The sequence below is a fragment of the Heteronotia binoei genome, chromosome 4 (assembly GCF_032191835.1).
Source record: "Heteronotia binoei isolate CCM8104 ecotype False Entrance Well chromosome 4, APGP_CSIRO_Hbin_v1, whole genome shotgun sequence".
Lineage (NCBI taxonomy): Eukaryota > Metazoa > Chordata > Lepidosauria > Squamata > Gekkonidae > Heteronotia > Heteronotia binoei.
In genome coordinates, this window is record NC_083226.1 from 67325383 (window position 1) to 67353296 (window position 27914).

The window sequence follows — 27914 nt, forward strand, 5'->3', positions numbered from 1 at the left end:
AGCCTCAGAAGCAGGCTGAGATGTTAACATTGCCAGCCTCCAGGTAGGGCCTGGAGATCTGTTTTTATGACTAATCTCCAACTGACAGAGATCAGCTCCCCTGAAGAAAATATATCCTTCAAAACCTCACCGGTTGAATTACCACTCACGCACAAAAGAGTAAACAAACATTTAGTGCACAGTTTATTAAAAAGTCCAAACAGCAAAATAATAGAACACCCACACGACACTCCCCGTTCTATTATAGAACAACACTCCTTATTCTATTATATTAACAGAACGTTCGTTCTATTATTTTGCTGTATGGGCTGTGCACTAAATGTTTGTTTACACACTTTTTTTGTGTGATTGATAATTCAACTGGTGAGGTTTTGAAGGATATATTGTACTTAATACACTGGTACCTGTGGTATTGTATTACCCCTGAAGAAAATGGCTGCTTTAATGGGTGGACTTTATGGCATTGTAACATGCTGAAGTAGGGTTGCCAATCCCCAGTTGGGGGCAGGGGATCCCGCGGTTTGGAGGCCATCCTCCTGTGTCAGGGTTATTAGAAAGCACGGGAGGGGCAAGGGAAATGTCTGCCGGGCACTCTATTATTCCTTATGGAGACCAGTCTCCATAGGGAACAATGGAGAATCAATCTGTGGGTATCTGGGGCTCTGGAGGGGCTGATTTTTGAAGCAGAGGCATTAAATTTTCAGCATCACATCTGGTGCCTCTCATCAACCCCCCCCCCCCCAAAGTTTCAAAAAGATTGGACCAGGGGATCCAATACTATGAGCCCCAAAAGAAGGTGCCCCATCATCCATTATTTTTGATGAAAGGAAGGCATTTAAAAGGAGCGCAGTCCCTTTAAATGTGATGGCTAGAACTCCCTTTGGAGTTCAATCATGCTTTTCAGAACCTTGCTCCTGGCTCCAGCTCAAAAGTCCCAGATATTTCCTGAGTTGGACCTGGCAACCCTATGCTGAGGCCCCTCTTCTCCTCAAAACCCACCCACTCCCAGATCCACCCCTAAAAGTCTCCAGGTATTTTCCAATACAGACCTGGCAGCTCTATGAGATGTACATCAGAGGTAAGGAACCTAGCTTGAGCAAAGTGGCAAATTATTTTTGTGGCAAACTATTGGCAAATAATTTGCCTAGTTCAACAATGAAACTAAAGAGTGGTACATACTCTGGTGAAGTTGACAGCAAGCTACAGAACCATCCCCATCCTGAACAAAGGTCCTCTCATCTGCCTTTTGGACAGTTTCTCTAGATTTTATCAACATTATAATCTATAAGCAACCAATTTACACTTTATGTATCTAGACATTTTTATCATCCCATTCCAGAAAAGGGAAATCAGACTGATAGCCTATTGTACATTAACAGTGGATATATGAGTGAATTTGCACTTCCATTTTCTGCCATTCATTTCCCTACAAATTGTCCTTAGTAATCTTCAAACATGCAGTCATTATATTGCAATCAAAAGAGCTAAGCAAAGGTAATTATTGATAAATTTTGCTGGATAATCATCATTCTTAAGATAACTGCAATGCAACAACATCACTACCTATGTAAATATATGCAATAGGAAAAACTCTGTAGCCCAGCAGGAATGAGTTTAATTAAAAGAAACCAATGATGATGATTTATATCCCACCCTCCACTCCGAATTTCAGAGTCTCAGAGCGGCTCACAATCTCCTTTATCTTCCTCCCCCACAACAGACACTTTGTTACGTGGGTGGTGCTGAGAGAACTCACAACAGCTGCCCTTTCAAGGACAACCTCTGCCAGAGCGATGGCTGACCCAAGGCCATTCCAGCAGGTGCAAGTGGAGGAGTGTGGAATCAAACCTGGTTCTAACAGATAAGAGTCTGCATACTTAACCACTACACCAAACTGGCTCTTTGAGTTCATCATACTTACAGAATCCCTGTGTTCCATACACTCCATTAAAATTTTAAATAGGTGATGGGACTGCTTTTGCCCAAAACTGAAGGTGCTCTGAATCATTAATAATATTTCTTCCTTAAACTGAGAGGTTAGATCCCTGAGAGAGAAACATATGTACAAAGATCAACATGGAATCCTCTAATAATTAAATATTTTTAAAGAAAGTAACAGCAAATAGTGCACTGTTTTCCCCCACCCTTCTTGTTTAACTGAAATAAGCAACATCAACGCTTGTCCTTAAAAGGATACAGCATATTGTCTATTTTATTTATTATTTAACTTATATACTGTCCTCCCTCCACATGGGCTCAGGGCGGTGAACGACAACTTGTAAATACTATTCTAATATATACAAGTTAAAATTTTAAAACAGTAAAAACAGCAATCGTTAAACTAATCAGATGGCATTAACATTCTATATTGTTCCCTAATGGAGGAGGAGACGGGAGGCCAGGCTTGATGGTGAGTCATTGCTGTCTTCAGCTGTAGACCTGGCAGAACAGGTCCTGGGAAATGGCATTAGGTGTCTACAGGTCATTAAGCAGAAAGTTCCACCAGTCCACTGCCATGACCAAAAAGGCCCTAGCTCTGGTCGAGGGCAGCCGGATCTCCTTGAGTACAGCTGGATGTCCATGAGGCCAGGGACCACCAGGAAGTTCTTATCTCCAGAGTGTAATACTCTTTGGGGGTTATACCAGGATAGGCAATCCTTTAAGCTATTAGATGTATTTATTTAAATTTATTTATTTTATTTCATTGGATTTATTAAACACCCTTTCCCTGCAAGCAGAGCTCAAGGTGGCTTACAACAGTATGTATGCAGCAGATAAATTAAATTAAAACCTTCCTTAAAAAAGAGACCAAATAAATAATATCCCTATTACAGGATGGCAAAATAGTTTCTTGGGGATTTTTCAGGTGGTGGGGGAGAGTGTGAGAATGCCTTACAGTACGCTGTTCTATCACCATCCTCAACTAAATGCTTGGTGGAATATCTCTGCCTTACATGCCCTGCAGAAAGGTAGCAGATCTCACAGGGCACAGATGTTTTCTGGCAGAGAGTTCTACCAGGCAGGGACCAGGGCTGAAAAAGTCCTGGCCCTAGTGGAGGACAGCTGGATCTCTCTCAGGCTGGGGACCTCCAGTGAGTTTTTATTCACTAGGCACAAAGCTCTTCCAGGGGCATACTGGGAGAGGCTGCCCCAAAGGTACTATTGGACATATGCATCATAAATTGAAGAGTCTACAGGTGTAGGTTGTAGGAATATAGTCTAAGTATCTGATTGACTCCCAACAACAGATTGGCTACCAGACTAATAAAAGGCAGAGCCCAGAGAAACAAGACCAAAAATTATTCCTCCTTTCCCTGACTCACTCCTATTGACATATGCATGAGTGGAAGCGCAAAATCAGAGATCAGCATGCTTCCTTTCCTGGTGAGGTGAGGAAGATTATGTTCACAGGGAAATTGTGTGCAGGGCAACCTGTGTGTGTCGCTGGCAATTTCCCATTCCTTTTGAACTTATCTGGGAATGAGTTTTGCTGAGATTAAAAGGATCTCTTTAGACACAAAATGCAGTGGGATGATTAGTCATACTGGGTTTTTTTGCCAAAGGCTAAACCTTATTACACAAGGAATTGTAATGGGCTCTACTGAAATAACAATTCTAAATAATCAATAATACTTTAACTATCAACATTTCACAACAGGATTCAGGACAGATTACTTGAGATGGTTTTAATTGTTGTACATTTTAATTTTTAAATATAGTTTACTTTGTGAACCCTTCTGTTGTAACCCACCCTGAACCCACTTACAGGAAGGGTGGGATAGAAATTGAATTAATAAAGAATAAAAATAAATAAATAAATAAATAAATAAAAATAAATAAATAAATAAAAGTGAAATGGTGAATCAATGGATTGGAAGGTGGCAGTGGAAGATAGCATGGGATTCCTGAGATCGATCATTCTACAAAACATTAATATTGTATCATCCAGTTCTCAATCTAAACACAGGCCTTGTTTCACCACTTCAGTTGCTTCATCTAGGCATAGGATTGCAGAATTTGGGCATGGATCCTGAGAAGGCAGGGTTCGGGAGGGACCTCAATGGGGTATAATGCCATAGAGTCTTCCAAAGCCACCATTTTCTCCAGGTAAACTGATCTCTGTCATATGAAGATCAGTTGTAATCAGTTGCAATCTTATTCAGGGAACAGAATGTCAGCGACTAAAGTTTCCCAGGTTTCAGAACAGAATGGCAGCAACTAAAGTATCCCAGGTTTCCTAAGCATATGTTTGCAATGTACAGCTGATATATAGGAACTATGAAGCCATTCTTCAAGGCATTTTGGGGAAGTATCATAAGGAACTAGAGTTGTTAGACAGAGTGCCTGAAGAACTATGGATGGAGGTTCATGGCATTGTACAGAAGGCAGCAATCAGCACCATCCCAAAGAAAAAGAAATGCAAGAAAGCAAAGTGGCTGTCTGATGAGGCTTTACAAATAGCTGAGGAAAGAAAGAAAGTGAAATGCAAAGGTGAAAAGGAAAAATTCATCCAACTGAATGCAGATTTCCAGATAACAGCAAGGAGAGATAAAGAGGCCTTCCTGAAGGAACAATGCAAAGCAATAGAGGAAAATAATAGAATGGAAAGGACAAGAGATCTCTTCAAGAAAATTGAACAAATCAAGGGAACGTTTCGTGCAAAGATGGCCATGATAAAGGACAAAAATGGTAGGGAACTAAGAGAGGCAGACGAGATCAGGAAGAGGTGGCAAGAATACACAGAAGAATTATACAAGAAGGATCTCAATGTCCCGAACAACTATGACAGTAAAATCAATGACCTTAAGTCAGACATCCTGGAGTGTGAAGTCAAATGGGCCTTAGAAAGCATTACTAACAACAAAGCAAGCGGAGATAATGATATCCCAGTTGAGCTATTCAAAGTCCTAAAACACAATGCTGTTAAAGTGATGCACACATTATGTCAGAAAATTTGGAAAACACAACAGTGGCCACAAGATTGGGAAAGATCAGTTTATACTCCAATCCCAAAGAAGGGTAATGCCAAGGAATGTTCAAACTACCGCACCATTGCACTCATTTCACATGCCAGCAAGGTCATGTTAAAGATCCTGCAAGCTAGGCTTCAGCAGTATGTCGATCGGGAACTACCAGAAGTTCAAGCTGGGTTTCGGAGAGGTAGAGGAACTAGAGATCAGATTGCCAACATTCGATGGATTAGGGAGAAAGCACGGGAGTATCACAAAAACATCTATTTCTGCTTCATTGACTATGCTAAAGCCTTTGATTGTGTGGATCACAACAAACTGTGACAAGTCCTTAACAATATGGGAGTACCAGACCACCTCACATGTCTCCTGAGAAACCTATAAGGGTCAAGAAGCAACTGTCAGAACGGGATATGGAACAACTGATTGGTTTAGAATACAAAAAGGAGTTCGACAAGGATGTATATTGTCACCCTGCTTATTTAATTTATATGCAGAGTACATCATGTAGAATGCTGGCCTGGATGAAGCACAAGCCAGAATTAAGATTGCTGGGAAAAACTTCAACAACCTCAGATATGCAGATGACACTACTCTAATGGCAGAAAGGGAGGAGGACCTAAAGAACCTCTCGTTGAGGGTGAAAGAGGAGAGCACAAAAGTAGACTTGAAACTCAACATCAAAAAAACTAAGATCATGGCATCTGGCCCCATCACACCTTGGCAAATAGAAGGGGTAGACATGGAAGTAGTGACAGACTTCACATTTCTGAGATCCAAGATCACTACAGATGCTGACTGTAGCCATGAAATTAAAAGACATTTGCTCCTTGGGAGGGCAGCTACGGCGAACCTGGGCAGTATAATAAAAAGTAGAGTCATCACCCTGCCAACAAAAGTCCGTATAGTCAAAGGGATGGTATTCCCAGTAGTAATGTATGGCTATGAGAGCTGGACCATAAGGAAGGCCGAGCACAGAAGAATAGATGCTTTTGAGCTGTGGTGCTGGAGAAGGCTGCAAGAAGATCAAATCAGTCAGTCCTAAGGGAAATCAACCCAGACTGTTCCCTGGAAGGTCAGATGCTGAAGCTGAAGCTCAAATACTTTGGTCACCAAATGAGAAGGCAGCACTCCTTGGTGAAGATCCTGATGCTGGGGAAGACAGAAGGCAAAAGAAGAAGGGGACGGCAAAAGATGAGATGGCTGGACAGTGTTACTGATGTAACAAACACGAATTTGAGCAGACTTCGGAGGATGGTGGAAGACAGGAGGGTCTGGTGTGACTTCGTCCATGGGGTCGCAAAGAGTCGGACTCAACTGTGCGACTGAACAAAATATCATAAAGGGGTATAGCATGAAAGGGCCTGTAAAGAAAACAATGGAGAAATGTAAACTTGAAAACTGACATTTCCTTTTGCAGCTGAACGCTTACCACACTATTTAAAAAAAAACATTTGGAATGAAAGGTTTCCTTGCCTACAGCACCATGCACTCTATTAATTTTAAATACCTGAAGGCATTTTGTTGCAAATACTGGAACTTGAAAGTACTCACGTTATATCAGCAGTGTGTTTGTGCATGAAAGCAATGAGGTCAGCAGCTCTCCCAGTTCCTTCACAAACTACTACAGGAACAGTAGGTTTTTCCTTCAGATATTCCCATACTGTCAGGATCTCATTTGGATCACCTTCCACCAGTAGCCCAACTAAGGGCACTCCTTGTCCCATTCCTATTTCAAAACAAGCAGAAACAGCCACCAGCAACTCAAGGCATATTTTCTCAAATTCACACCAATGGTCACTTTTGCCCTATCAAGGGGGGGAAAGATAAGAGAAAATTTGTGTGATAAGACTTTTTCAAGTAAGAAAAAATTGAATATTCCTAGAACCGGCAACAAAAATCAAATATTGCTGATGAAAATAGAAAATGCTAGCTAAAACGGAAATCAAATAATAGTGAAACTGACTCTGTGTAGAAAATGTACATATGCAGAAGGTCATGTGGAAGAGAGTAATCATGCCTGCTAGCCTCACCTATGTCTTCCATGTGTTCATCATGATTTTTCTGAACACAGGAAAGATTCATATAAGCTGACCTTTGGAGACGGAGAGAGTCTAGGTGGATATGGGTTCTACACCTGTATGCTCAGTTCAGAGGTTATATGAATACACATATCAAGGAAAGGATGAATGTGCAATTCTGATCTTCCCATCACACACTGATTCTGAATAGGATACATTTATGATATGGATATTGCAACAACTAAAAATATGTTCCATGAAGATCTTTAATAAGACTTCTTATTAATAGAGGTAAGCTAAAGTAGTTTTATAGACTTCCATTTCACCAAATTAAAATTGGCCCAGCTCTCTCTGAAATAAACACAGAAAGCCTTAGAGCCAATTTCATGGTGGATTAGTTCTATACACAGGGATCACTTGGAGAGCCTGTGGCTGAAATGCTGGGAAAATCTGCATTGCAGATTTAAGGTATGCCCCATTCACTGATCTGATATATGAAAAATATATACCATCCTGAGGTCCCAGAGAACATGTTCCCTCTAGTTTCTTAACATTAATGTTTGGAAACAACAAGCATAATTTCTCAGAGAAGTATCTGTGAGGTTGATTATGGGAGTAATGAAAAATTAGCATTACTTACTAGTATGGATTTTCTGAAGTGAAAGGTATTTCTCCAGATTCCTCCTGAGCTTCATCTCATTACCATACTTGCCCACTGTCCCATCATCAGCCAGTATGAAATGTGAATGCATACTATTTAGTTTGCTCAACTTACTGAGTGGGTTGCTCAAAGTCTGATACAGGCAGACTACCTAAAGAGAATTAAAAGCAAAAGTGGTCCTTCCAAAACAAAAAACAAACCAACACTCTGGTACTGTTATCAGGATGGCTTTACATGCTCAGAATGAGGAAAATAGGGACCCCTGCCATACATAGCATAATATATTGCACATCCACTTACGGTACTTTGAGTCATACAGTCATAATGTTCTCTGTCTTATAGTAGTACTTTTGCACTCAGTAGAACTTCTATACAATGAGAAGCTTAACCAAAACAAAGATTATATTGGCTGGTGGGGGGAGACCTTACAATTCAGTTTGCATAATACACATTTTCATGAACAGGCAGATAACTTGTTGCCTTAATGAAAACTTGTCCTATGCAAACTGAATGCTTGGGGTGAAGGTCTTTTCAAAATAAATATATAACAAAGAGCATTAATCAACTCACATTTTTCCCAATGAGGTCCTTTTGGTTCTCAATGATACCCCAGGGAGGGATTCCAACAGCCCAGATCTTTCTTAAATGCTGAGAAGCATGAACTTTTAATGCATCACCAACATGCTTGGATATTCCTAAACAAATTATTAGTATAAAACAATTGTCATTTTTCCATGGCATCTTATTCCAAAAGGGAAAATCTATGTCAAGTCAATAGACATGGTCTGAGAGATCCATACTCAGAAAGAAATACCAAGGCATTTGTGTGTCCAATCTGGATTAGGACTATGGCACATGCAGGGGCTTACTCCTTCCTTCATACTATTTTCCCTGCCCAAAACAGCCCCAGGTAGCTGTTTGCCCCACTGGTAAAATTACATGTAATGGGAGTTCTAAACTTACTTCCCACACATTGGTGAACTTTTCCTCTGTCACGTGCTTATTACTAGAAGTTAGTTTAGTTGAAATAAAATTATTTGAACAGAGAACATGGAAGCAGCAGTGTAGATACAGTTGAAGTCTCCTCACCACACACCTATTGATATTGAACCTTGCTTTTAACATTATAAGAGTAGACCTATGTTTCAACAGAGAAATCTTCCACTGTGTCTGTGGAATTGCCTCTACTTATACAAAGGGGTGGGGTCCAAGGATTTATTACAGGAGGCAGTATGACTGCAGTATCCCCTGGCCAGAATATTTTGGTACATGTGCATCTAGAAGATATGAACACACTGAACATGCAGAGTAATCAAGAGACAGAATGGTCACGTAACCTTTCATGTGTGTTAATATAATAATTAACATACACTATCAACACACTGTAACATGCTGCTCAGCTTGTCATATAGAATGAGAAGATAACATTAAAAATACTATACCAGTATTGATGCCTTCTGTTAGTATCCATGCCCCTGTAGTCTCAGCAGCTTTGACCAAGCCTTTGCTGAAAAGCTGCTTAAGTTTAGATGGAAGCTTGAAGTTTTGGTTTCCACCATGAACAGAAATTACCAGTTTTGGCAGTTCCATCTGCCATTCTTTCACCATCAATTGCAGCAACTGATCCAGCTTGGTGTCATAAGAAGTTCTAATATACTGAGGGGGGGAAACTGCATTTTTTAGAACATACATGGAAGGAGAGAGTATATTGGTACTTTCCCAGAAGAATAACATAGTATTTTGGTTCTAATCTTTTCAGTTTGCCACTAGTTTTAATAATTCTTCTAGCCAATTCCTTCACATCTATACAAAAATATCATCATGTCTGCATCCAGAACATGACAGCCTTTAACAGTTGCCTTCAAAATTTTTATTTGCATAAAATTACCCGTTTTCAAAGTCCATGGTTACAGTAACCACTTAACTACATATGACAGAAGTAAATCCGTCAATGGCAAAGTGAGATGATATGAATTAGAAGGAATACCCCCTCTGTAGCACTTGATCAGTCTCACATATACATTCCTTCTATTGATGCTGTTGTCACTAAATTGATCAGGTTATAAAACAACTGTTAAAACCTCATTTAAAATGTATACAAACCTTGGCATGGTAGGTATGATCGCCATCTTGGAAATTGATAGTACCAAAGGTATCAGTTGGACTTGCCTCTGTATTCTTTTGGACAGACCATTCTTCTTTCTCCTTCACAGACTGGCCAGCAGGCCAACTATAATCTATCCCAGGATGGTCTCCAATGAGCCGTCCACAGCAACATCTCAAATAAAACAAATGAATACTCATTAATCAGGGCACACATCTAATAAATTCTGCATATCTTGGAATGCTGAACAGCTCACATTATTGTACTGAATTATAATGCTATTATAGTTGCCTCGACTTTTTCAGAAACCCAAGTAACCTGAGGGTTTTTCCAAATATCTTCAGATGCCTGTAAAGTCTTTTTAAAATATAACCAATTTTGTGTTAAAACTCACTAATCTATTTCATAAGGAACTTACCTTAATCCTTCTGGTATTTACCAGAACATTAGCCAAGCCGAAAATTTACAACAATACTACTATTAACATGGCATGCTTGCTAGAATCTGTGTCATGGAAAGGCAAACTGTTTTTACAATATTTGGTATCAATTCCTTGTCATTTCAGAATTTTTTTCTCAAGTTATATCTCTTAAACTCCCCCACTGTCTTAGAAGTCTGAGAGGGGGTGTGAGGAACAGTCAGGGTCAGCATAGTAATAGTGACCACTATGAATTTTTGTCATCTTTACCCAGTACCTCAAGCACACAGAATAAAATCTTGTCAGAAATTAAAAGCACCAAGACGTTTTTAAATTCAAAACCAAAATATGAAGTTTATTGGATACAGAAGGCAAGGAAGGGAGCAAATAATAATTATAGGCTGGTTATTAAATCAGTTGGCAGGCAGAAATTCAACTAATCAAATGATCTCTAATCACCAGAGATGTTGGCAGGCTGAAGTAATATAAACAACAGGCAGGCTGATATTGTAAAACAAAACAAATGGGCAGCATTTCCTCAACACTTGAAAACACTCTTATCAGAGAAAGATGTATAAAAGTTGGTTCAGACTTCTAAATATAAAATCCACACACTCTTTGTCTTTCACTCAGAGGAGTGTCTGAACATGTGCCAGAATCACTCTCCGCTAGCATTCAGGTAGACTCCAGACATTGAGTAATACTAAAGGAGTAACAACCTTGAGTGCTATCACACCAGCACCTCAGTTCCCTGTGTTCAGTCCCACACAGCTATTCTCCCTGTCTGACTTCTGGGATTTCCTAACAGCCACGAGATCTTTAGCCTCTCCCAGTGTGTTTGCGTTCTGTATTTGAACCAGGAATCTGCCCTGTAGCACTGACAGAACTCCTCAGCAGAGCCCTCAAGTTTCCTCTACTTTAGTGACATGGTTTGCCACCACTTAGAGAATTTTCCCTCAGAAAGAGCTTGGTTTTGCCCCTTCTCTCAATTAAACTCTCTTTCAGACAGAAACTCTAATTCACCAGTTCTGTCTCAAGGAACTAAGCCAACAGACTGCTCTACACTACTTTCTCAGACAATCTCACAACTGAACTAAACTCTGAGGAGATATTCCTGCCCCCCCCCCCGCTAGCCTTCTTCCAACTTGATACATTTTGTCTCCATGAAAGTGGCTCAGCCAATTAGAGTGAGCTTTTACACACCCACCAGGCAAACTGCTTTAAGTTCATCACAGCGGGATTCCCTTTTACCCTGTTCCTATTCTTTCTCTTGCTGATTGCCTCTCCCAGAATATCTTGGTAATGGCCTGACCCTCCCTCCTTGGCCTTCTCTGGGCTGGCCTAATAAAGCATTGTCTGAGGGTGGGCATCTTCTCTGGAATGGGGGAGTGCAGGGCTAGGGCCAGTATCCCTGGACAATACTACTCCTGTTTCAGCATAGGAACGTACCTACAACCATCAGTGATGATGAAAGAGTATATGGTACAACTGGAAGAAGATTATATTGGATTTATATACTCTTCCATTCACTCTGAATCTCAGAATGGCTTACAATGTCCTTTACCTTCCTCCCCCACAACAGACACCCTGTGAGGCAGGTGGGGCTGAGAGCTCTCACAGAAGCTGCCCTTTCAAGGACAGCTCTGAGAGAGCTATGGCTGACCCAAGGTCATTCCAGCAGCTGCAAGTGAAGGAGTGGAAAATCAAACCTGGTTCTCCTAGATAACAGTCCATGCACTTAACCACTACATCAAAATGGCTCTCACTAAAATTGGGGGGGAAACTGATTCATAAATTATATGTCCAGTTACAGAGGGAACAAGAAAAAGAAGTAATTGATTAAATTATTAAAGGAACAAAATGTAATCTGCAGTAGAAGCAAGAGCTTTGTTGAACGGATTATACTAAACATAAAATACAATCTTGGTTCTGGGGACAGGGGTTGCTGGATTTCTATGGGGCATATGCCATTACATTAAGTGCTTTGAAGAATGCCAGTTGAAGTTAGAAGATATTGGATTTATATCCCGCCCTCCACTCCGAAGAATCTCAGAGCCGCTCACAATCTCCTTTACCTTCCTCCCCCACAACAAACACCCTGTGAGGTGGGTGGGGCTGGAGAGGGCTCTCCCAGCAGCTGCCCTTTCAAGGACAACTTCTGCCAGAGCTATGGCTGACCCAAGGCCATGCTAGCAGGTGCAAGTGAAGGAGTGGGGAATCAAACCCAGTTCTCCCAGATAAGAGTCCACACACTTAACCACTACACCAAACTGGCTCTCCACATGCAGCTGACTTGGAAAAAGGATCCACATGCAGCTGACTTGGAAAAAGGATCAAGAGCTGAACAATGGATCCGATATAGGCATTTTGTTCTATATTTTGTTTGATATTGTTTACCTATTGTCTCATTTCCTACAATCTTATTTGCACTCCCTACACTTTCTGTCACTTCTCCCATTATTATATTTAACCATAAAGTTTATATATAAAGTTTATATATCATGCTGAAAAATATCAGTACCTCTACACTTTTTAAAAAACCCTACCAATATGTTTTTGACAGGCTCAGTGTGAGTTCAAAGAAAAGACAGACAAAAGGTAAGAACTTTTCCAATACATACTGAGGGACAAAGAATAGTAAAATGCGGAAAGCTCTAACCTCTTACAACAAAAGAGGTTAGAGCTTTCCACATTAGAAAGGTCAGGCTGAGGGTCTGTAACTCATCCATGCCCTGCCCCAAGAGATAATTCCATGACTGGCCAGGGATTCTGACCAAAGTCTCTGCCATTTAAACCCAATATTCTATGCCACAATTTTCTTTAAAATATAGGCTAGATCAGTTGTAGGCAACCTCTGCTATACAAGCAGAACAGGAGCATGCCAGGTTATTTTGCTTGGTGCATAGGAACAATTCACCCAGCCAAACTGGGATAAGTCTCAGAAGTGCTGGCAGCACCCCTAGGCCAGTGGCGTAGGAGAAGCAATGGGTATTGCTGAAGGCCATCATCACCTCCTGAAGCCAGATCTAAGAAACCCCCCTGAGGAGCTGGCCTTTCTGCTATATCTCTGCTTGCTCCCATTGTATCTGCCAAAGTACAACCTTTCTCTCTTTACCTACTTTTGGTTGCTAGCACAGCATCATCTTCACAGACAGATACTATATTTTTTCTGCACTCTGGCAAAAAAGGTTGCCTACCACAGAGTAGACCAACTGGCAGCTATGAAAAATAACTGTATTAGACATTATCCATCTTTGCATATTCAAAAACAGATCCCAAGTGCTCATTCAGGTCCCTAGAATAATAATATGCAGTTTATAGCTTGTAATAAGATTTCTAGTAAACAGGGGTAACTTTAGAAAAACTAGTTTGAGATGGCAAAGGGTATTAATAGGTGAACAAAGATTTTGTTGCCTTAGCTTAACTATTTATGGAATGAATATTTGCTTGACATTTTAAAATACATATTAATCTTATATTCAGAGACAGGGCCAGACTCTTCTTGTACATTTCAGTAGTCCTGTTCTCAACAGCTAGCTTTTATTTTACTATCCAAAACCATATTATCAGGAAAGACAGCGCTAGCTCAACCTTGCTGGGGGACACTGCTTGAAAAACAGCTCTCTTTTATCACCACACATGCTGCACATGGATGAACTCACCTAGAGCTACAATAGACCAGACTGAAGCAGGAAGAACAGAAATAGGCAACCCCTCCCCCCCAGCATGTACTCCAAACAAGGCCACACCAGATCACTTTGCTTTATGGTAACCAAGACCTGTTCCCCATCAAGGTACCAAGATAAGCTTCATTAAATACCGGCTGCGCTGTTGGGGCTCAGCTCACTCCCAATGAGCATGGCCAAGTAGAACCTTCATCTCTGCCTCTCTTTTGTTTGTCAGTACTTCAAGTTCTTTGTGAGCAGATGATGTGGAGCTTGGGACACTCAGAACAAAATGCCTATTTTTGAGATGGAGGGTCAAGCTTAGCTTGGCTAGAACAGTAGTGGCTTCTGCTTGCTGTTGGGATGGCGGATGAATGCCAGTGAATGAATTTTCTTAGTTTTTCTGTTTTAAAAGTTCATGCTATAGCACAGACAATTAATATAGCACTACTGAAAGGTAAGAGTGCAAAGAATGACAACAGGAAATACATGAAAGAGTTCCCAGTACCCCTTGAGGTTACCCTGGACAGTTACTCTGTCAGTAGCTTACTGAAATAAACACAACGGATTTGCAAATAAGTGATGTGTATATAATAATTGCAAATACAACCTGAAACTGTGTGTAGTCTTACCGGATTAAGTTTTGGCAGATTTGGCATCCAGCAGGACATCTAAGTGAGATTTAAAAAAAAGTATTACTTGAATATGCCAGTGTTTTCTACAATGACTTCATAAATAAAATATTTTATATACAGCTTAGTAAAGATATTGGAATAGATGGCTGTAGATACATTGCTGCACAATTTGGGTCCGCATTCAGAGATCTTCATATACAATAATGAGTTGCATACTCACTGAAAAAAATGGTTGAAAGTGTTAGCTTTAACAGTATACAACTTGTTTGGAAAAGAGAACAGATATGTACAGCCTGTAGTCATACAAACAGCTGATGTCCCAAACATGCACATGTGTAGTTCTAGTCTATGGATTACCACATATACTGTCCCAGCTACCACATTAGTTTTGGTTTTCTTTCTCTTAATTCTGTGCAGCAGAGAAGGACATCAGTTGCTGTTCCAAGTCTGGAGCAGCAGCTGGGATAATTCTCTGCTGTGGCTGTTGCTGCAGTAATTGCTGGCCACTACCACTGGCAACAGCTGCAACAGTGAAGGATGCCAGCTGCTGCTCCAGATGCTGGCAGTCATTGCAGACCCAAGCAGAAGCAAAGGATGCCAGCTGCCACTGCAGGCCTAAGCATAGCAGCAGAAGATGCCAGCCACCACTGTGGCCCCAGGTGCAGTGTCAAAGGACACTGGCAGCCACTGCAGGCTGAGTGTTAGTTGGTGGGTCCTGGAGCCTTGCCAGCCTCAGAAATTGTGGATGTAGATATGGGATTCCCCCCACTAGTCTCTCAACCCTTTCATTGAGCCCTAAGGAGGAAATTGGAAGTGATGAGGGGGAGAGATCTCCCAAGTATTATGGGTTCCCTTCCCACTTATAGAAATGTAACATTCATTGATTATTAGTTACACTTTGATAATATATTGTCTGTTATTTATTTATTAGGTTCAATTTATATCCCACATTTCTTGTGAAGGGGCTCAGGGCAGGATACAGCATTGGTTTAAAACAATAATCAGACATTAAAACTTGACCCTTACCAAGATGGCATTCAAACGATTTAGGCTATTTCTGTGGTAACCCAGTAATATTCAATAAAGAGATGGTAAATGCTCTGCTCTCAGCAGTTAACAACAGGAGAGGGCAGATGGTATTTGACATCTGCTGCCTCACCCCAAAGCCTGGAGATATAGCTCCATCTTACAGGCCCTGCAGAATTGTAAGAGGTCCCAAAGGGCCCTGATCTCTAATGGGAGCATATTGCACCAGGCTGGGGCCAGGGCTGAAAATGCTCTGGCCCTGGTTGAGGTTAGGCAAGTCAGGGATAAATAGGGATTGCACTTACCTGTAACCTTTGTTCATTGAGTGGCCTTCTGTGCAGGCACACATGGGACTGCACTTAAGCTAGAACAGCCACAGCAGGGATGGAGGGAGGGATGTGTGCCTGCACAGAAGACCACTTGATGAACAAAGGTTACAGGTAAGTGCAAACCCTGTTTTTCATCTTCGTGGCCTCTGAGCAGTTCCGCATGGGAGAATAGCGAGTTCACGTGCCTTGGAGGTGGGTGTGAAATGTCCTAGCAGAACATGGCCTGTAGAATTGACTTCCCCACTGCGGCATCCTGATGTGCATCAACGTCCATGGTGTAGTGGTGCACGAACCTTGAAGGTGTCGACCAAGTGGCTGCCTGGCAGATGTCGAGTAGCGGAAGGCCAGCCTGGAATGCCGCTGAAGAGGCCTGTGCTCTTGTGGAATGTGCAGAGAGCTGTATTGGACAATGAGTGTTTGCCAAGGAGTACGCTATGCAAATAGCGGAACAAATCCATCGTGACAATGTTTGCGAAGAAACACCACGTCTCTTATTAGGACCATGAAAGCAAACAAAAAGACAGGTGTCTTTTCTGAACTCCCTTGTTCTGTCTATGTAAAATAGTATCGCTCTCCTAAGGTCTAGGGTATGTAGAGATCATTCCGCAGTCGATGTAGGGGAAGGAAAAAAGACCGGTAAGGTAATGTCCTGATTGAGGTGAAATCTGGATACAACCTTTGGGAGGAAACCCATTTTTGGACGAAGAACCAACCAATCTCAATGTATCTTAAGAAATGGTGGTTCTATAGAAAGTACAGAAAGTTCCCCTACTCGCCTAGCGGAAGTGATCGCTACCAAAAAGGCTACCTTGTAGGACAGGAAAGACAAGTCACACATAGCCATTGGTTCAAACGGTTTATGTACAAGTTGTGTTAACACCAAGGATAAGCTCCACTGAGGTATCGGGGACACCACAGGAGGATACAAATTGTTAAGACCTTTGAGAAAACTTTTGGATTCAGGTTGAGCAAAAACTGATAAGGATTCAATCTTGTAATGAAAAGAATGGCTGCTAGGTACACCTTAATCGAAGCGTTAGCCAAACCCTCTCCCTTAAGGGATAACAAGAATTTGAATATATAAGAAATCCTACAAGTATGGGGTTCTATTCCCTGAGGCAGTGGCCCAATGCACAAAATGCTTCCATTTAGCTCTATATAAGCGTCTGGTAGAAGGTTTACGAGCTGTAGTAATGACCTGATCTACTGTTACTGCCTGTGTCCCTACGATTGGATCAACCATGGCGTCAGGCGGAAAGTGCTGAGGTTCAGGTGTGGGAGGAATGGTGGAAGGAACAAATCTGACTCTTCTGGGAATATGTGGTAAATTCCTCGATTTAGATCCCATAGGCTGGGAAACCACTGTCGTCGTGGCCAGAAGGGAGCTATGAGAATTGCCCTGGTACGATCTGCTCGAAGTTTCGCTACAACTGGCGTCAGCAGTGGCAGTGGTGGGAAAATGTAAAACAGGCTGCCATTCCCCCAGAGAATCTGGTCCCACCCCTGCCCTGGAGCAATACTAGGAGCACTTTGCGTTATGCTGTGTAGCGAATAAATCTATCCGGGGAAGTCCCCATTTCCTGAATACAGCTTGAAGGTATAGAATTGAGAGGGACCATTCGTGTGCTGTCTGGAAATTCCTGCTCAGGGCATCTGCCTCCGTGTTCGCTATGATCTGAACCTCGTTGGCAATCGCCCGATTCCAGAGTAAGGTAGCTTCTCTGCATAGGTGAAGAGACCCTGTGCCTCCCTGTTGATTTATGTAACATTTGACAGTGGTGTTGTCGGTGCTGACTACATCCCCTTATGACTCCTGCAAAAGAGACAAAAACTCTTCTCACTGCTCTGAGTTCTAGCAGATTAATATGCATGTTTGATTCTGTTGGTGACCAAATACCCTGGGCATGCCATGGAGAGCAATGGGCAACCCAGCCTATTAAGGAGGCATCTGTAAACACCTGGATCTGGTGTGATCTTTCTCCAAACTGAGTTCTAACCCTGAGATTGTGTATTTTAGTCCACCATCGAAGGTGATGTAAAATGAGTCTCCTGAACAGGGATTCCCGGTGAGGGTGAAAACTGCGCACAAACCAATTCTGTAACGGCCTTAAGTGTAATCTAGCAAACGGTGTAACCGCTGTAGTGGAAGCCATATGGCCCAACAGACTCTGAAAGAACTGAGCCCGTCTGTACTGGCAAGCACCCAATGCTTTTACCAAATTGCAGATCTTCTCTGCCCAATTTAATGGGAGAAAAGCCTTACCATGCTGGAAATCTAGCACAGCACCAATGTATTCAATGGTCTGAAAGGGCTGTAATTGAGATTTACATTAACCACTAGCCTTAGGTCATGAAGTGTAGTTAGAGTAAGATCTATTTTCTTCTGCAGTGTTGAGGAATCTTGGGCTACCAGTAACCAATCGCCAAGGTAAGAATATAAATTATCTCCCTGGAGACGGAGATGAGAAACTACCACTGACAAACATTTAGAAAACACTCTCGGTGCTGATGCCTGGCCAAACAGTAAGACAGTATATTGGAATACTCGACCTGCATGAATGAATCGAAGATATCTTTGGGATCTGGAGTGGATTGCAATATGAAAATAGGCATCTTTTAAGTCTATGCTAGCAAACCAACACTTGTTTAATAAAAGGGGGACCTCCTTTAGCGACAGCATTCGAAACTTTGGGGTCGTCAGGAAGTTGTTAAGGTTACGTAGATCCAAAATTGGTCTTGTACCACCATCCTTTTTATCAATTATAAAGTATGGGGAGTAAAATCCTGGAGAGGACTCAGGATCCACAACTTCCTTAATAGCACCTTTCTGTAACATGCTCATAGTGTCTGCAGAAACAGATTCTGTTTGTGAACCAGCCACGGAAGATAACCAACAGCTGGGCCCAGTTTCAAACTTCAGGGAATAATCTTCCTTTATTACAGACAAAACCCATTGGTCAGAAGTAACAGCAGCCCATGCAGACAAATTTTGAGACAAACGGTCTCCAAACATACATGTATTGGTCAGTCAAGACATATCCGAACCCCTTCCTGTATTGTCACGGTTAGGCCTATGACTAGACCCTTGTTTACCCTTGGCATTGCGATGGCCGTTGGACTGATATTTGCCCTCTGAAAAGTGGAAAGGCTTAGGATATGAGTAGTTAGATCTCTGGTATGGGTGGGACCAATACCTGGGCTTAGGCTGTGAGGACGTGCCTGAAGAAATTCCAAATGACTTGGCTTGGAGCTTATATTTGCGAATGCACTACAACATCTCGTCGGTCTGATCACTAACTAGCTCATGACCTTTGAATGGCAGATCCTCCAGCTTTACCCTAGTATCAGGTGGAAGGGTGGAGCTACGAAGCCAGGAGTGCCTCCGCAAAACGAGCCCTGACCCCATGGCCCAACTATGACTATCAGCATCATGTTGTGTGGCACTAACTTGCCACTTCCTGAGGTGTACCCCTTCATCAATCAGCGCCCGTAGCAGTGGTTACTTCTCCTGCAGTAAGTCTGCTATAAATAGAATTATCTTTTGCCAGAGGACTCTGCTATAAAGCCCCATTACAGCAGCAAAATTAGACACTCTGATTCCCATGGCACCTGAAGAGTAGATCTTCCTCCCTAGGGAGTCTAGTTTCCTCCCTTCCTTATCAGTGGGTGAATTACGGGAGCCAAGGCAGCCCTTTGCTGGTATCACTTCAGAGATAAAGGAGTTGGGTTTCAGATAGATAAATAGGAAACTGCAATCTGAGTCATTAAGGTGATACAGGGTCTTTAAACGGTGTGCTGATGGTGCAGTGGAAACAAGTTTTGCCCAAGTGGATAGAATAATCTCCTCAATGCCCTGCAACATGGGCAATGCTACTGGTCCCGAATCATGATGAAATAGGGGTTGCATGAGAGGATCCTTTGTCTTCGGTCCTGCAGCTGTATATTGTAGACTGAGAGCCTTGGCTGTCTGTATCAGCAAATGAAGACAATTCTTCCGAAGGGGAGGCAGCACCGTGTCCCCCAACAGCACCGTCTGGAGATGGCACCAAAGCTATGTCAGAACCGCTGTCGGAATCATGTCTCTCGGTTCGATGGTGAACCCTGGAGAAAGAGCACCTTCCCCTGGATAATGGAGATCGGTGCAGGCACTTGGAACTGTGGCCACTAGTCTGGGAGTGGCAGGAACATGAACGCTGTCGGCGGGAGTGTTGACTCCTGGGACTGTCAGTCTGCATACTTATAATTGCCACTTCTGAAGAAGGAGGAGTCCGGGAGCGATGGGAAGCTGAATGCTGGTGCAGAGTGGATGACATGCCACGCAGCTGCAGTACCGATGGAGATGTGTTCCGACACTGCGGTCCCCCTTTGGAACCGCGGCGGCGGTCCGGTGCCGGACTGTGGTGCCGAGCCGATGGAGAGTCTCTGCACCGACCAGTTCCTGAAGTGGCTGCTTTGGCGGCCATCGCAGTGATGGTGGCAAATGCCATTGGTGGCCGTGAGACTTTTCTTTTGTCTTTGCCTTCTTTGCCAGTGGTTCTGACACTGCTCAGGGTTTTGAAGGATCATCTGACATAGAGGTCTTGGCTGCAATAGGCACAGAGCTTGTGGAGGGTGGCTGGGAGCGGTCGCCATTATTGGTGGTTGAAGTCGATGGTCTGACTTTCTCTCTGGCCGTTAAGGATTTCTCTCAGAGGGCGGCCTTTAAATGCGCGGCCCTGTTATCCCCAGCCCTCAGTGTGAGGCGATTGCATGCCTGACAAGAGGATAGCTTATGACTTTCGCCCAGACATAACAGACAGGAAGAATGTTCGTCTGTCTTAGCCATTTTGGCCCCACATTCCTTGCAAGTTTTGAATAAAGGCATTCTGAGGTAATAGTGCTCGCAGCTCGCTGTATAGTCATCCTCTCAGCGTGGCGGCTAAAAGAGAACTGAGGGAGGGTGTTGGCTCCTCCCACATCATGTGATCTTTGGGAAGCTCACCAGGATAGCAGAGGTAGCCAACCCTCTTGGGATACTAGAAGCTTCTTTTCAGCTCGCTAGCTCCTCCTGGTGGCAGATCTGAACAAGCGCAGTCCCCATGTGTGCCTGCACAGAAGCCACAAAGATGAACATGTCTGCCATGTTCTTATGTAAATGCCCACCTACTTGAGAGAAAGAAGGGGGGGATTGGAACAATGTGCTCCAAATTAAATAAAATGTTCATGTTTTCAATAATCACTAGGCATGCCAGACTCCAGGTGGGACCAGAATTACAGCTCATCTCCAGACTACAGAGAGCAATTTCCCTGGAAAAGACAGATGCTTTGGAGGGTGGACTCTTGTGGCAATGTAGCCCACTGAGATTGTTGTCCTCCCCAGGCTCCATCTTCAAATCTCCAGGAGTTTCTCAGAGTGGATCTGGCAATCCGCTGGTGGCTAGGGGGACCTGGCAACCCTAGTAGTCACAGTTCCTGTATTTACCAGAGTTCAGTGCTATGAAATACAAATAAATACTGTAATTATTAAAATAGGTCTCCAAAGTCTGTCATGGTATTGCTATGTATATTCCTTATATAGTACCAGAGGAGTGGTATGGAATACAAATAAATACTATAAATAAAATATGTCTTCAAAGTCTATCATGGTATGGCTATATACCTCCCTTATATAGTTCAGCCAAAAGGAAAACAAGTACCTGTGTGGATCTCTGGAACTCGGTATGATCTTTGCACACTCTCTTTTACAGAAGATGCCTTCAATCCAAGATTTCTGGGACTGAATAGAAATGCCACATCTTAAAAAACAGCAATAAATGGTATCTGATTGTGAGAGCTGTACAAAGAACCTCTGTCTATATTGCTCATACCTTAATTAAGAAATAGCAATATTGTGAGCAAGACCAATCTGTTTTTGCTGTGTTGTAACTGCTGTAGTTTATTTTGTTGATGAGGTTTAGAAACTTGTCCCATTAGGGAGACTGCAGTCTATTGCTGGGCTGATTAACTCCTATAGACTGAAAGGAAAAAGCAGAGTAGGAAGAGAAAAGAAAAATGGGGGAGAAGGCAGAGCTGGGGCTGTATAAAATATTGGATTTATATCCCGCCCTTCACTCTGAATCTCAGAGCAATTTACGATCTTCTTTATCTTCCTCCCCTACAACAGACACCCTGTGAGCTGGGTGGGGCTGAGAGAGCTCTCACAGAAGCTACCCTTTCACGGACAAGAGCTATGACCCAAGGCCACTCCAGCAGCTGCAAGTGGAGGAGTGGGAAATCAAACCCGGTTCTCCCAGAGTCCGCACACTACACTAAACTGGCTCTGTTAAGAAAAAAAGTTATGTTAAACACTCAGCCTCGTATTGTGTCTCTCTTCCTGCATCAAGCTACAAAGTTCCTTCTGTCTAGAAGGCTTTAGAACAACATGCCCATTTGACCTCCGGAGTTTAGAATTCTCTTTCTATGACCTGTAGTTGAAGATGGGGAGGGGAAGCTTTCAAGCTTTCCAAGAGCCGATGAATTCACTAAGATAAGGAAGAAAATGCTGATCCAGCCAGATTTTGCCTCCACTTGAGATGACAAAACATGGTATATCTTATTCCTATGATAGCCTAACTACAGGGATAATTTTTTAAAAAAAATCATACAATGTGGATCCCTGCTTTGCTCAATCATATCCAACAAAAATTTTAAACGACAGGGTTCTAATAGAAAACAGCAATGTCAAAATGGCACCTGACATTTAGTGGCTCTATGCAGGTGGCAAGAAAGAACAGAGAATGGAAGAAGAAAAAGGCAGGGAGAGCAAACAGTAAGTGCAGGAAGAGGATGCAAGAAGGGAGAGCCAGGATGTGCCCATTCTGGAAGAAGGCGGGTATGAATGAATGAATGAATGAATGAATGAATGAATGAATGAATGAATGAATGAATGAATGAATGATTCAAGATCTAATTGAGAAAGGTGCAGACTGCTTGGTTTTAGATCTGAATTCCTACCCTTCACAGCTTACCTCCAGAGACCCAAATCCTCTCCTACCTCCTACTTCCCTTCTCTTTTTTAGTTTCCTCTGCATCCCCTCCCCAAGAACCCAGTAGTTCTGAGGTCTGTTCTATTCTTTTCCAGGGGAGATGGCTGTTCCCTACTACACAGGATGCGTGACTGACTGGATCATGGCCAAGGCCGGCTCTTCTGCCTTTGAGAAAGCACTTTGGATGATGTCTCTCCTTACAGTGGGCAGATAGGGAGAGGCAGGGTCTAGCAAGGGAGACAGAGCTGGATCAAGAAAGGCAGGGTCTAGCAAGGGAGACAGAGCCGGAGCAAATGGGAGGCAAACAGGAGATGGTATGGAGAGGATGACAATGAGGAGGGAATGGAATTTACCTTCCCCAAGTCCATGCAGGTGTCTATTTGCTATTAGGATTGCCAGCCTTCAAGTGGCAACTGGAGATGTCCTGGTATTACAACTGATCTCCAGTCTATAGAGATCAGTTCCAGTGAAGGAAATGGTTGCTTTGGAAGGTGGACTCTGTGGCTTTAGATCCTGTCAAAGTCCCTCCTTCCACAAACCCTGCCTTCCTCAGGCTCCACCTCCAAATCTCCAGGGATTTCCCAAGAAAGGGTTAGTAAACCATCATTAACATTTACAAGTTACAACTATCTTAGATTTGCACAATATACAGAACAGCACCAGATCGGATGATGATAGCGATGACATTTATAACTAAAAACATCATATTTATAATCATGTTAACAAAATATGCTGCTGTGCCATTTAGCAATAGCGATCAAAGAAATAAGCCAATACGGCAACGAAAGCCAATATGGCAACAATATATTTAAATTAATGCACATTTAAGATTGCACTCTGGCTGTTATTATAGCTGAAACAATTTTTAAAAATAAGTCAGGTAGCAAAATACATGTGCCCAGCCTTCAATGCAATTGAGGGGGAGGCGAACATGGAAAGCATGTAGAGGATCATCCAGGGGATTTCCCCTGCAATGTCCCTAGCTTGCACAGGATCCATTCTATATACCCCTGAACCATCTGAACCTGCACCTGCTATTTCCCCAGAAAGCACTTTCCAGAGGGCAGACCGCATAATTTGGGAGGGTGTAACTTTGACCCCGTAAATCTAATCCTCACCAAATTTGGAGGACAGGTAGAGGAAAGTCAGCTGAAGATCCCCTGTGAGTTTGCATTGCCAGGGAAGGGACATTCTACCACGTCACAGACCTCATGAACTGAACTGGTTTGTTCTGGTAGCTAAACATTCATGACAGTTCATGGTTTATGAACTGGGCATGTCATGAACCATTAGCCAAACCTCATTTTCCTGATTTGCGTCTATCCCTATATTTCACAATCTTCTTTACCTGCAGCTACATTTTTGGTCATGCACATCAGCTTGTTCCCAAATAATATTGGTAGGAAGGTTTATAATGAGGTATGTTGGTTGCCTACTAATCATCTGGTGGTTGCTTGATCCACAAAATAACAAGCTATGGACACAGAACTGGCAAATAAGGTACATTCAAGCTGCTTCCCCACAGTGATTGAGCTTAGTTCTCACAAAACAACAAATGATTTTGTATACCTGTATCTGGACTGTATCACTTCACATTGCATGAGGGGGTTTATATTCTTCCATATTAAAAATCCACAGATAAGTAGCATGACAGGGACAAGGCTAGGTTACAACCTTCTTCTTGACATATTGTTTTATAATTGCAGAGACAGCTAAGGTCAAACAAAGCTGTAGAGAAACGCATTTTCTCCTGAAGAGAGGTTGGCAAACAGCAAGTTGGAGTTTTTTTTCCACCTCTATAGGCTGGGAAGGAGGAAATCTGTCAATGATTTTCCAGGCATACCTCTTCAGAAATGCTACAGGATATAGATGAAGGAATAGTCAGTCATCCCTCTCCTCTTGCCCCTTCTGCAAGCAGGGAACATAGAGGCTTGCAGGACTTTTTGCTAGACAGGAAACAGGAAGGGGCTTCCTGGAGACAGGAAGCCTTGACCTGGGCTGACTGGAGCCAGGGAAAGGAGGCACAGTTTTGTTAAAACTGCCTTGCAAGGGGAAGGCAGTCTCTCTTCTCCTTGGGATGCTGAGCTGAATAGACCTCTTGTCTGATGTTGGAAGCAGGCCTCCATTTTGGACCATGTGACCTAGAGAGTTGGACTAATCCTAAAAATAATGGAGGATCTTTAGAGAACTGGCATGGTGGTAAAAGTTTGCTTGTAAACATTTGCTTTTAAATAAATATTTTAAACTTTTGATTCTGGAAGTGGTTCTCTGTACCACAAAGACCCCTACTGTTTTGGATGCACTATTTAAAAGGGAGGTCCAGGCCAGGGGGAAGGCAAGCCTTGCCTCAGTGTCTCCTGCTAGCCCGGCAGCTGGTTATTCCCCTGAGGCACACAAGGTGTAGCTAGGTGCTGGGCTAGCAGAAGACACTGAGGCGAGACCTCTGGAACTTGGAAGAGAAGATGGGGAGGGACGGTGGCTCAGTGGTAGAGCATCTGCTTGGGAAGCAGAAGGTCCCAGGTTCAATCCCCGGCATCTCAAAAAAAGGGTCCAGACAAATAGGTGTGAAAAACCTCAGCTTGAGACCCTGGAGAGCCGCTGCCAGTCTGAGAAGGCAATACTGACTTTGATGGACCAAGGGTTTGAGTCAGTATAAGGCAGCTTCATATGTTCATATGGGAGTCTTGTCCGTCCCATTAGGCATTTCCTTGTAAAAAGGGCAGGTGGTGGTGGCAGGCTATCCTAGAGAGAGCTAAAGGCCCCTCCTGGGAAGTTGGGAACCCCAAGGAGGGCAAGGAAGACTGTGGCCTGCAGGCCAGAGTGAGTACATTCTGCCCAGAGACATTTGGGAACCTCAGTATTAATTCATTTAAATGAACATTATGGACTGGTAATAACCCAAATGGAATCAAGGGTGGCCCACCAGACAGAATGTTTTAAGTGAAGAATCGTCTCAGACACAATTCCCACTGATTGGTAGAGGTAATTGATCCAACTCATAGACAGGTGCTGTCAAGCCCGAATATTTTGATATAAGATGGTTGAGCAAATGTCAGATCAATGCTCTGGTCCTTCTTCATTATTTACAACCTAATTACCACATCTGCCTTGCCATCTGGCAAAGAATGTTTATGTTACTGGGAAAGGCATGCTATGTCTGAAGAGTGCACTCACTAAGTTTCAAAGGTCCTTATCAGTTCAAGATGTAGTGTTAGAACGCTTTTGTAGTGCAAAAGAAAGTTACTGCTGTACCCTTTGAACTTTATGTTTGATTGAAGCGCTTTTTTGTAATGGTTTATGATATCCTATATAGCAGGGGTAGTCAACGGTAGCTCTCCAGATGTTTTTTGCCTGCAACTCCCATCAGCCCCACCCATTGGCCATGCTGGCTGGGGCTGATGAGAGTTGTAGGCAAAAAACATCTGGAGAGCTACCGTTGGCCACCCCTGCTATATAGAAACATGTAACCTCTGGTATCTCAGTATTTCCAAGGACCATGTTCCTTGGGCACCTTTGAATTCCTAAATTAACCAGTCTATTTGAAACAAAACAAAGAACTTCATTACTGGGAATCTCGGGGCTTGACAGGAGTCAAGATTAATAAGGATAATAAAAGCACTGTGTTCTAGAAATTATGAAAAACAATTCCACAAGCCTGTCTGTTAATTGACTGGAAAATAATCTGAACCCCAAAATGATAAGGGAATGGCATGTAAAACTATCAACCATGTGAATACAATTGGAGTCCTCCTTGTTACAGAAGGAAAAAGTCAGAAAGAGGCCAAAAGGTTGCATAGTCTCTTGTTGCCTTAGAATTATTAGGTATGGACAATATTTGCAGTCTGACAATCTTCCTTGCAAGTAAGGTTAATAACTATTTTTAGACAGAATTCTTGTGAATTATGCATGCTTTTTTTAAAAAAAAAAGCAGTGAGATTTCCCAGTTTGGGGACAGAGTAGTGACAAAAATTTTACTTGCTAAATATTTGTTTATAGTGCAGATGCAAAAATCAATGGAATTCTACAAGTATTTGAAACAAAATGTCACAGCTGGCAACCTTGTGGAAATTAATTGCTGAAAAGAGTGGAGTCAGGAATTCTTTTTTAGAGAACTATTCCTTTGCTACTAGCAGAATAAACCACTGCATTTTGCAGTTCTATAACATTGCAGTATTTGACTGTCCACTTTAATAGACCAAGCCATCCATGGTATCATCCATCTCTCCTCTACCTTTATAGACATGGGCAAACACTGCAATCTACAAGTAATCACCTTTTGAATGACTGAAACTACAGAACCAGAAATAAATCAACATATGCACCACCTTTACCAAACAACTACAATTACAGCCTAGGCTTATGGTATGGTTTCTACACGCTCATCACTTCATTTCAGCTTTGGCCAATGTACAAGGTAATAAATCTTGCTAACAGCTCAATTACAAGCTGCAATGAAAAGAAGCAAAGATTTTGCAAGATTTCTTAAAATGCTCTTTTTCTGTCTGGAGTGACCAGTGGCAGAATGTCACAGGGGCATGCTAGGATTTCCAGCACTGGCTCAGTGAGCCACACAGCTCTGTCTACAACTTTTTACCTTTACTTGAACTTTCATCTTGTACTGTTGTGTATTTGTCTTCCTTCTTGGTTAAAGCTCTGCTTGCAAGCCAGCAGTTTTGTACTCTTCCTTCTTTACTAGCTTCTGAAACACTTGAAGGAACCACAACATGGGAAGCAGGAAATAATGGATATTCAAGTAAGGAGGACCTTGCTTGATCCTTGGACCACACATATTACTAGATAACCAGTGGTTAATGTTCCACTTTCCTCTCAGTAAATGGCAGCTTCTTTACAACTTAGGTGCCTCCTCAGTGAATTCTGCCAGTTACATAACAAGGTTTTTACACAATACTTAAGCAATAAGTGGGCGGGCGGATGGAGACAGCTCAACTTTCCATAGCAGAAAGAACTACCATACCCAATGGGTGCTTTGCCACTTCATGCAGGATACCATACAATTTCTCACTATTCTTAGGTTAACTAATGCGTGATGGAAGGCAGTGAATTCCAAAATTTAATTACTC

The 27914-nt window shown here is 42.5% G+C and overlaps 1 protein-coding gene across 1 annotated transcript in view; it reads right to left on the minus strand.

Moving 5' to 3' along the window:
- TRPM6 (transient receptor potential cation channel subfamily M member 6) overlaps window positions 1–27591 on the minus strand; it is a 127975-nt gene extending 100384 nt beyond the window's left edge. Inside the window, 9 exon segments of the mRNA XM_060237473.1 lie at window positions 1922–2045; window positions 6525–6699; window positions 7632–7803; window positions 8223–8347; window positions 9095–9308; window positions 9756–9930; window positions 14472–14510; window positions 21505–21584; window positions 27428–27591. Of these exon segments, the coding sequence (XP_060093456.1) occupies window positions 1922–2045; window positions 6525–6699; window positions 7632–7803; window positions 8223–8347; window positions 9095–9308; window positions 9756–9930; window positions 14472–14510; window positions 21505–21584; window positions 27428–27445 (1122 nt within the window). The 5' untranslated portion in view covers window positions 27446–27591.
- Window positions 27592–27914: the final 323 nt, after the last annotated feature.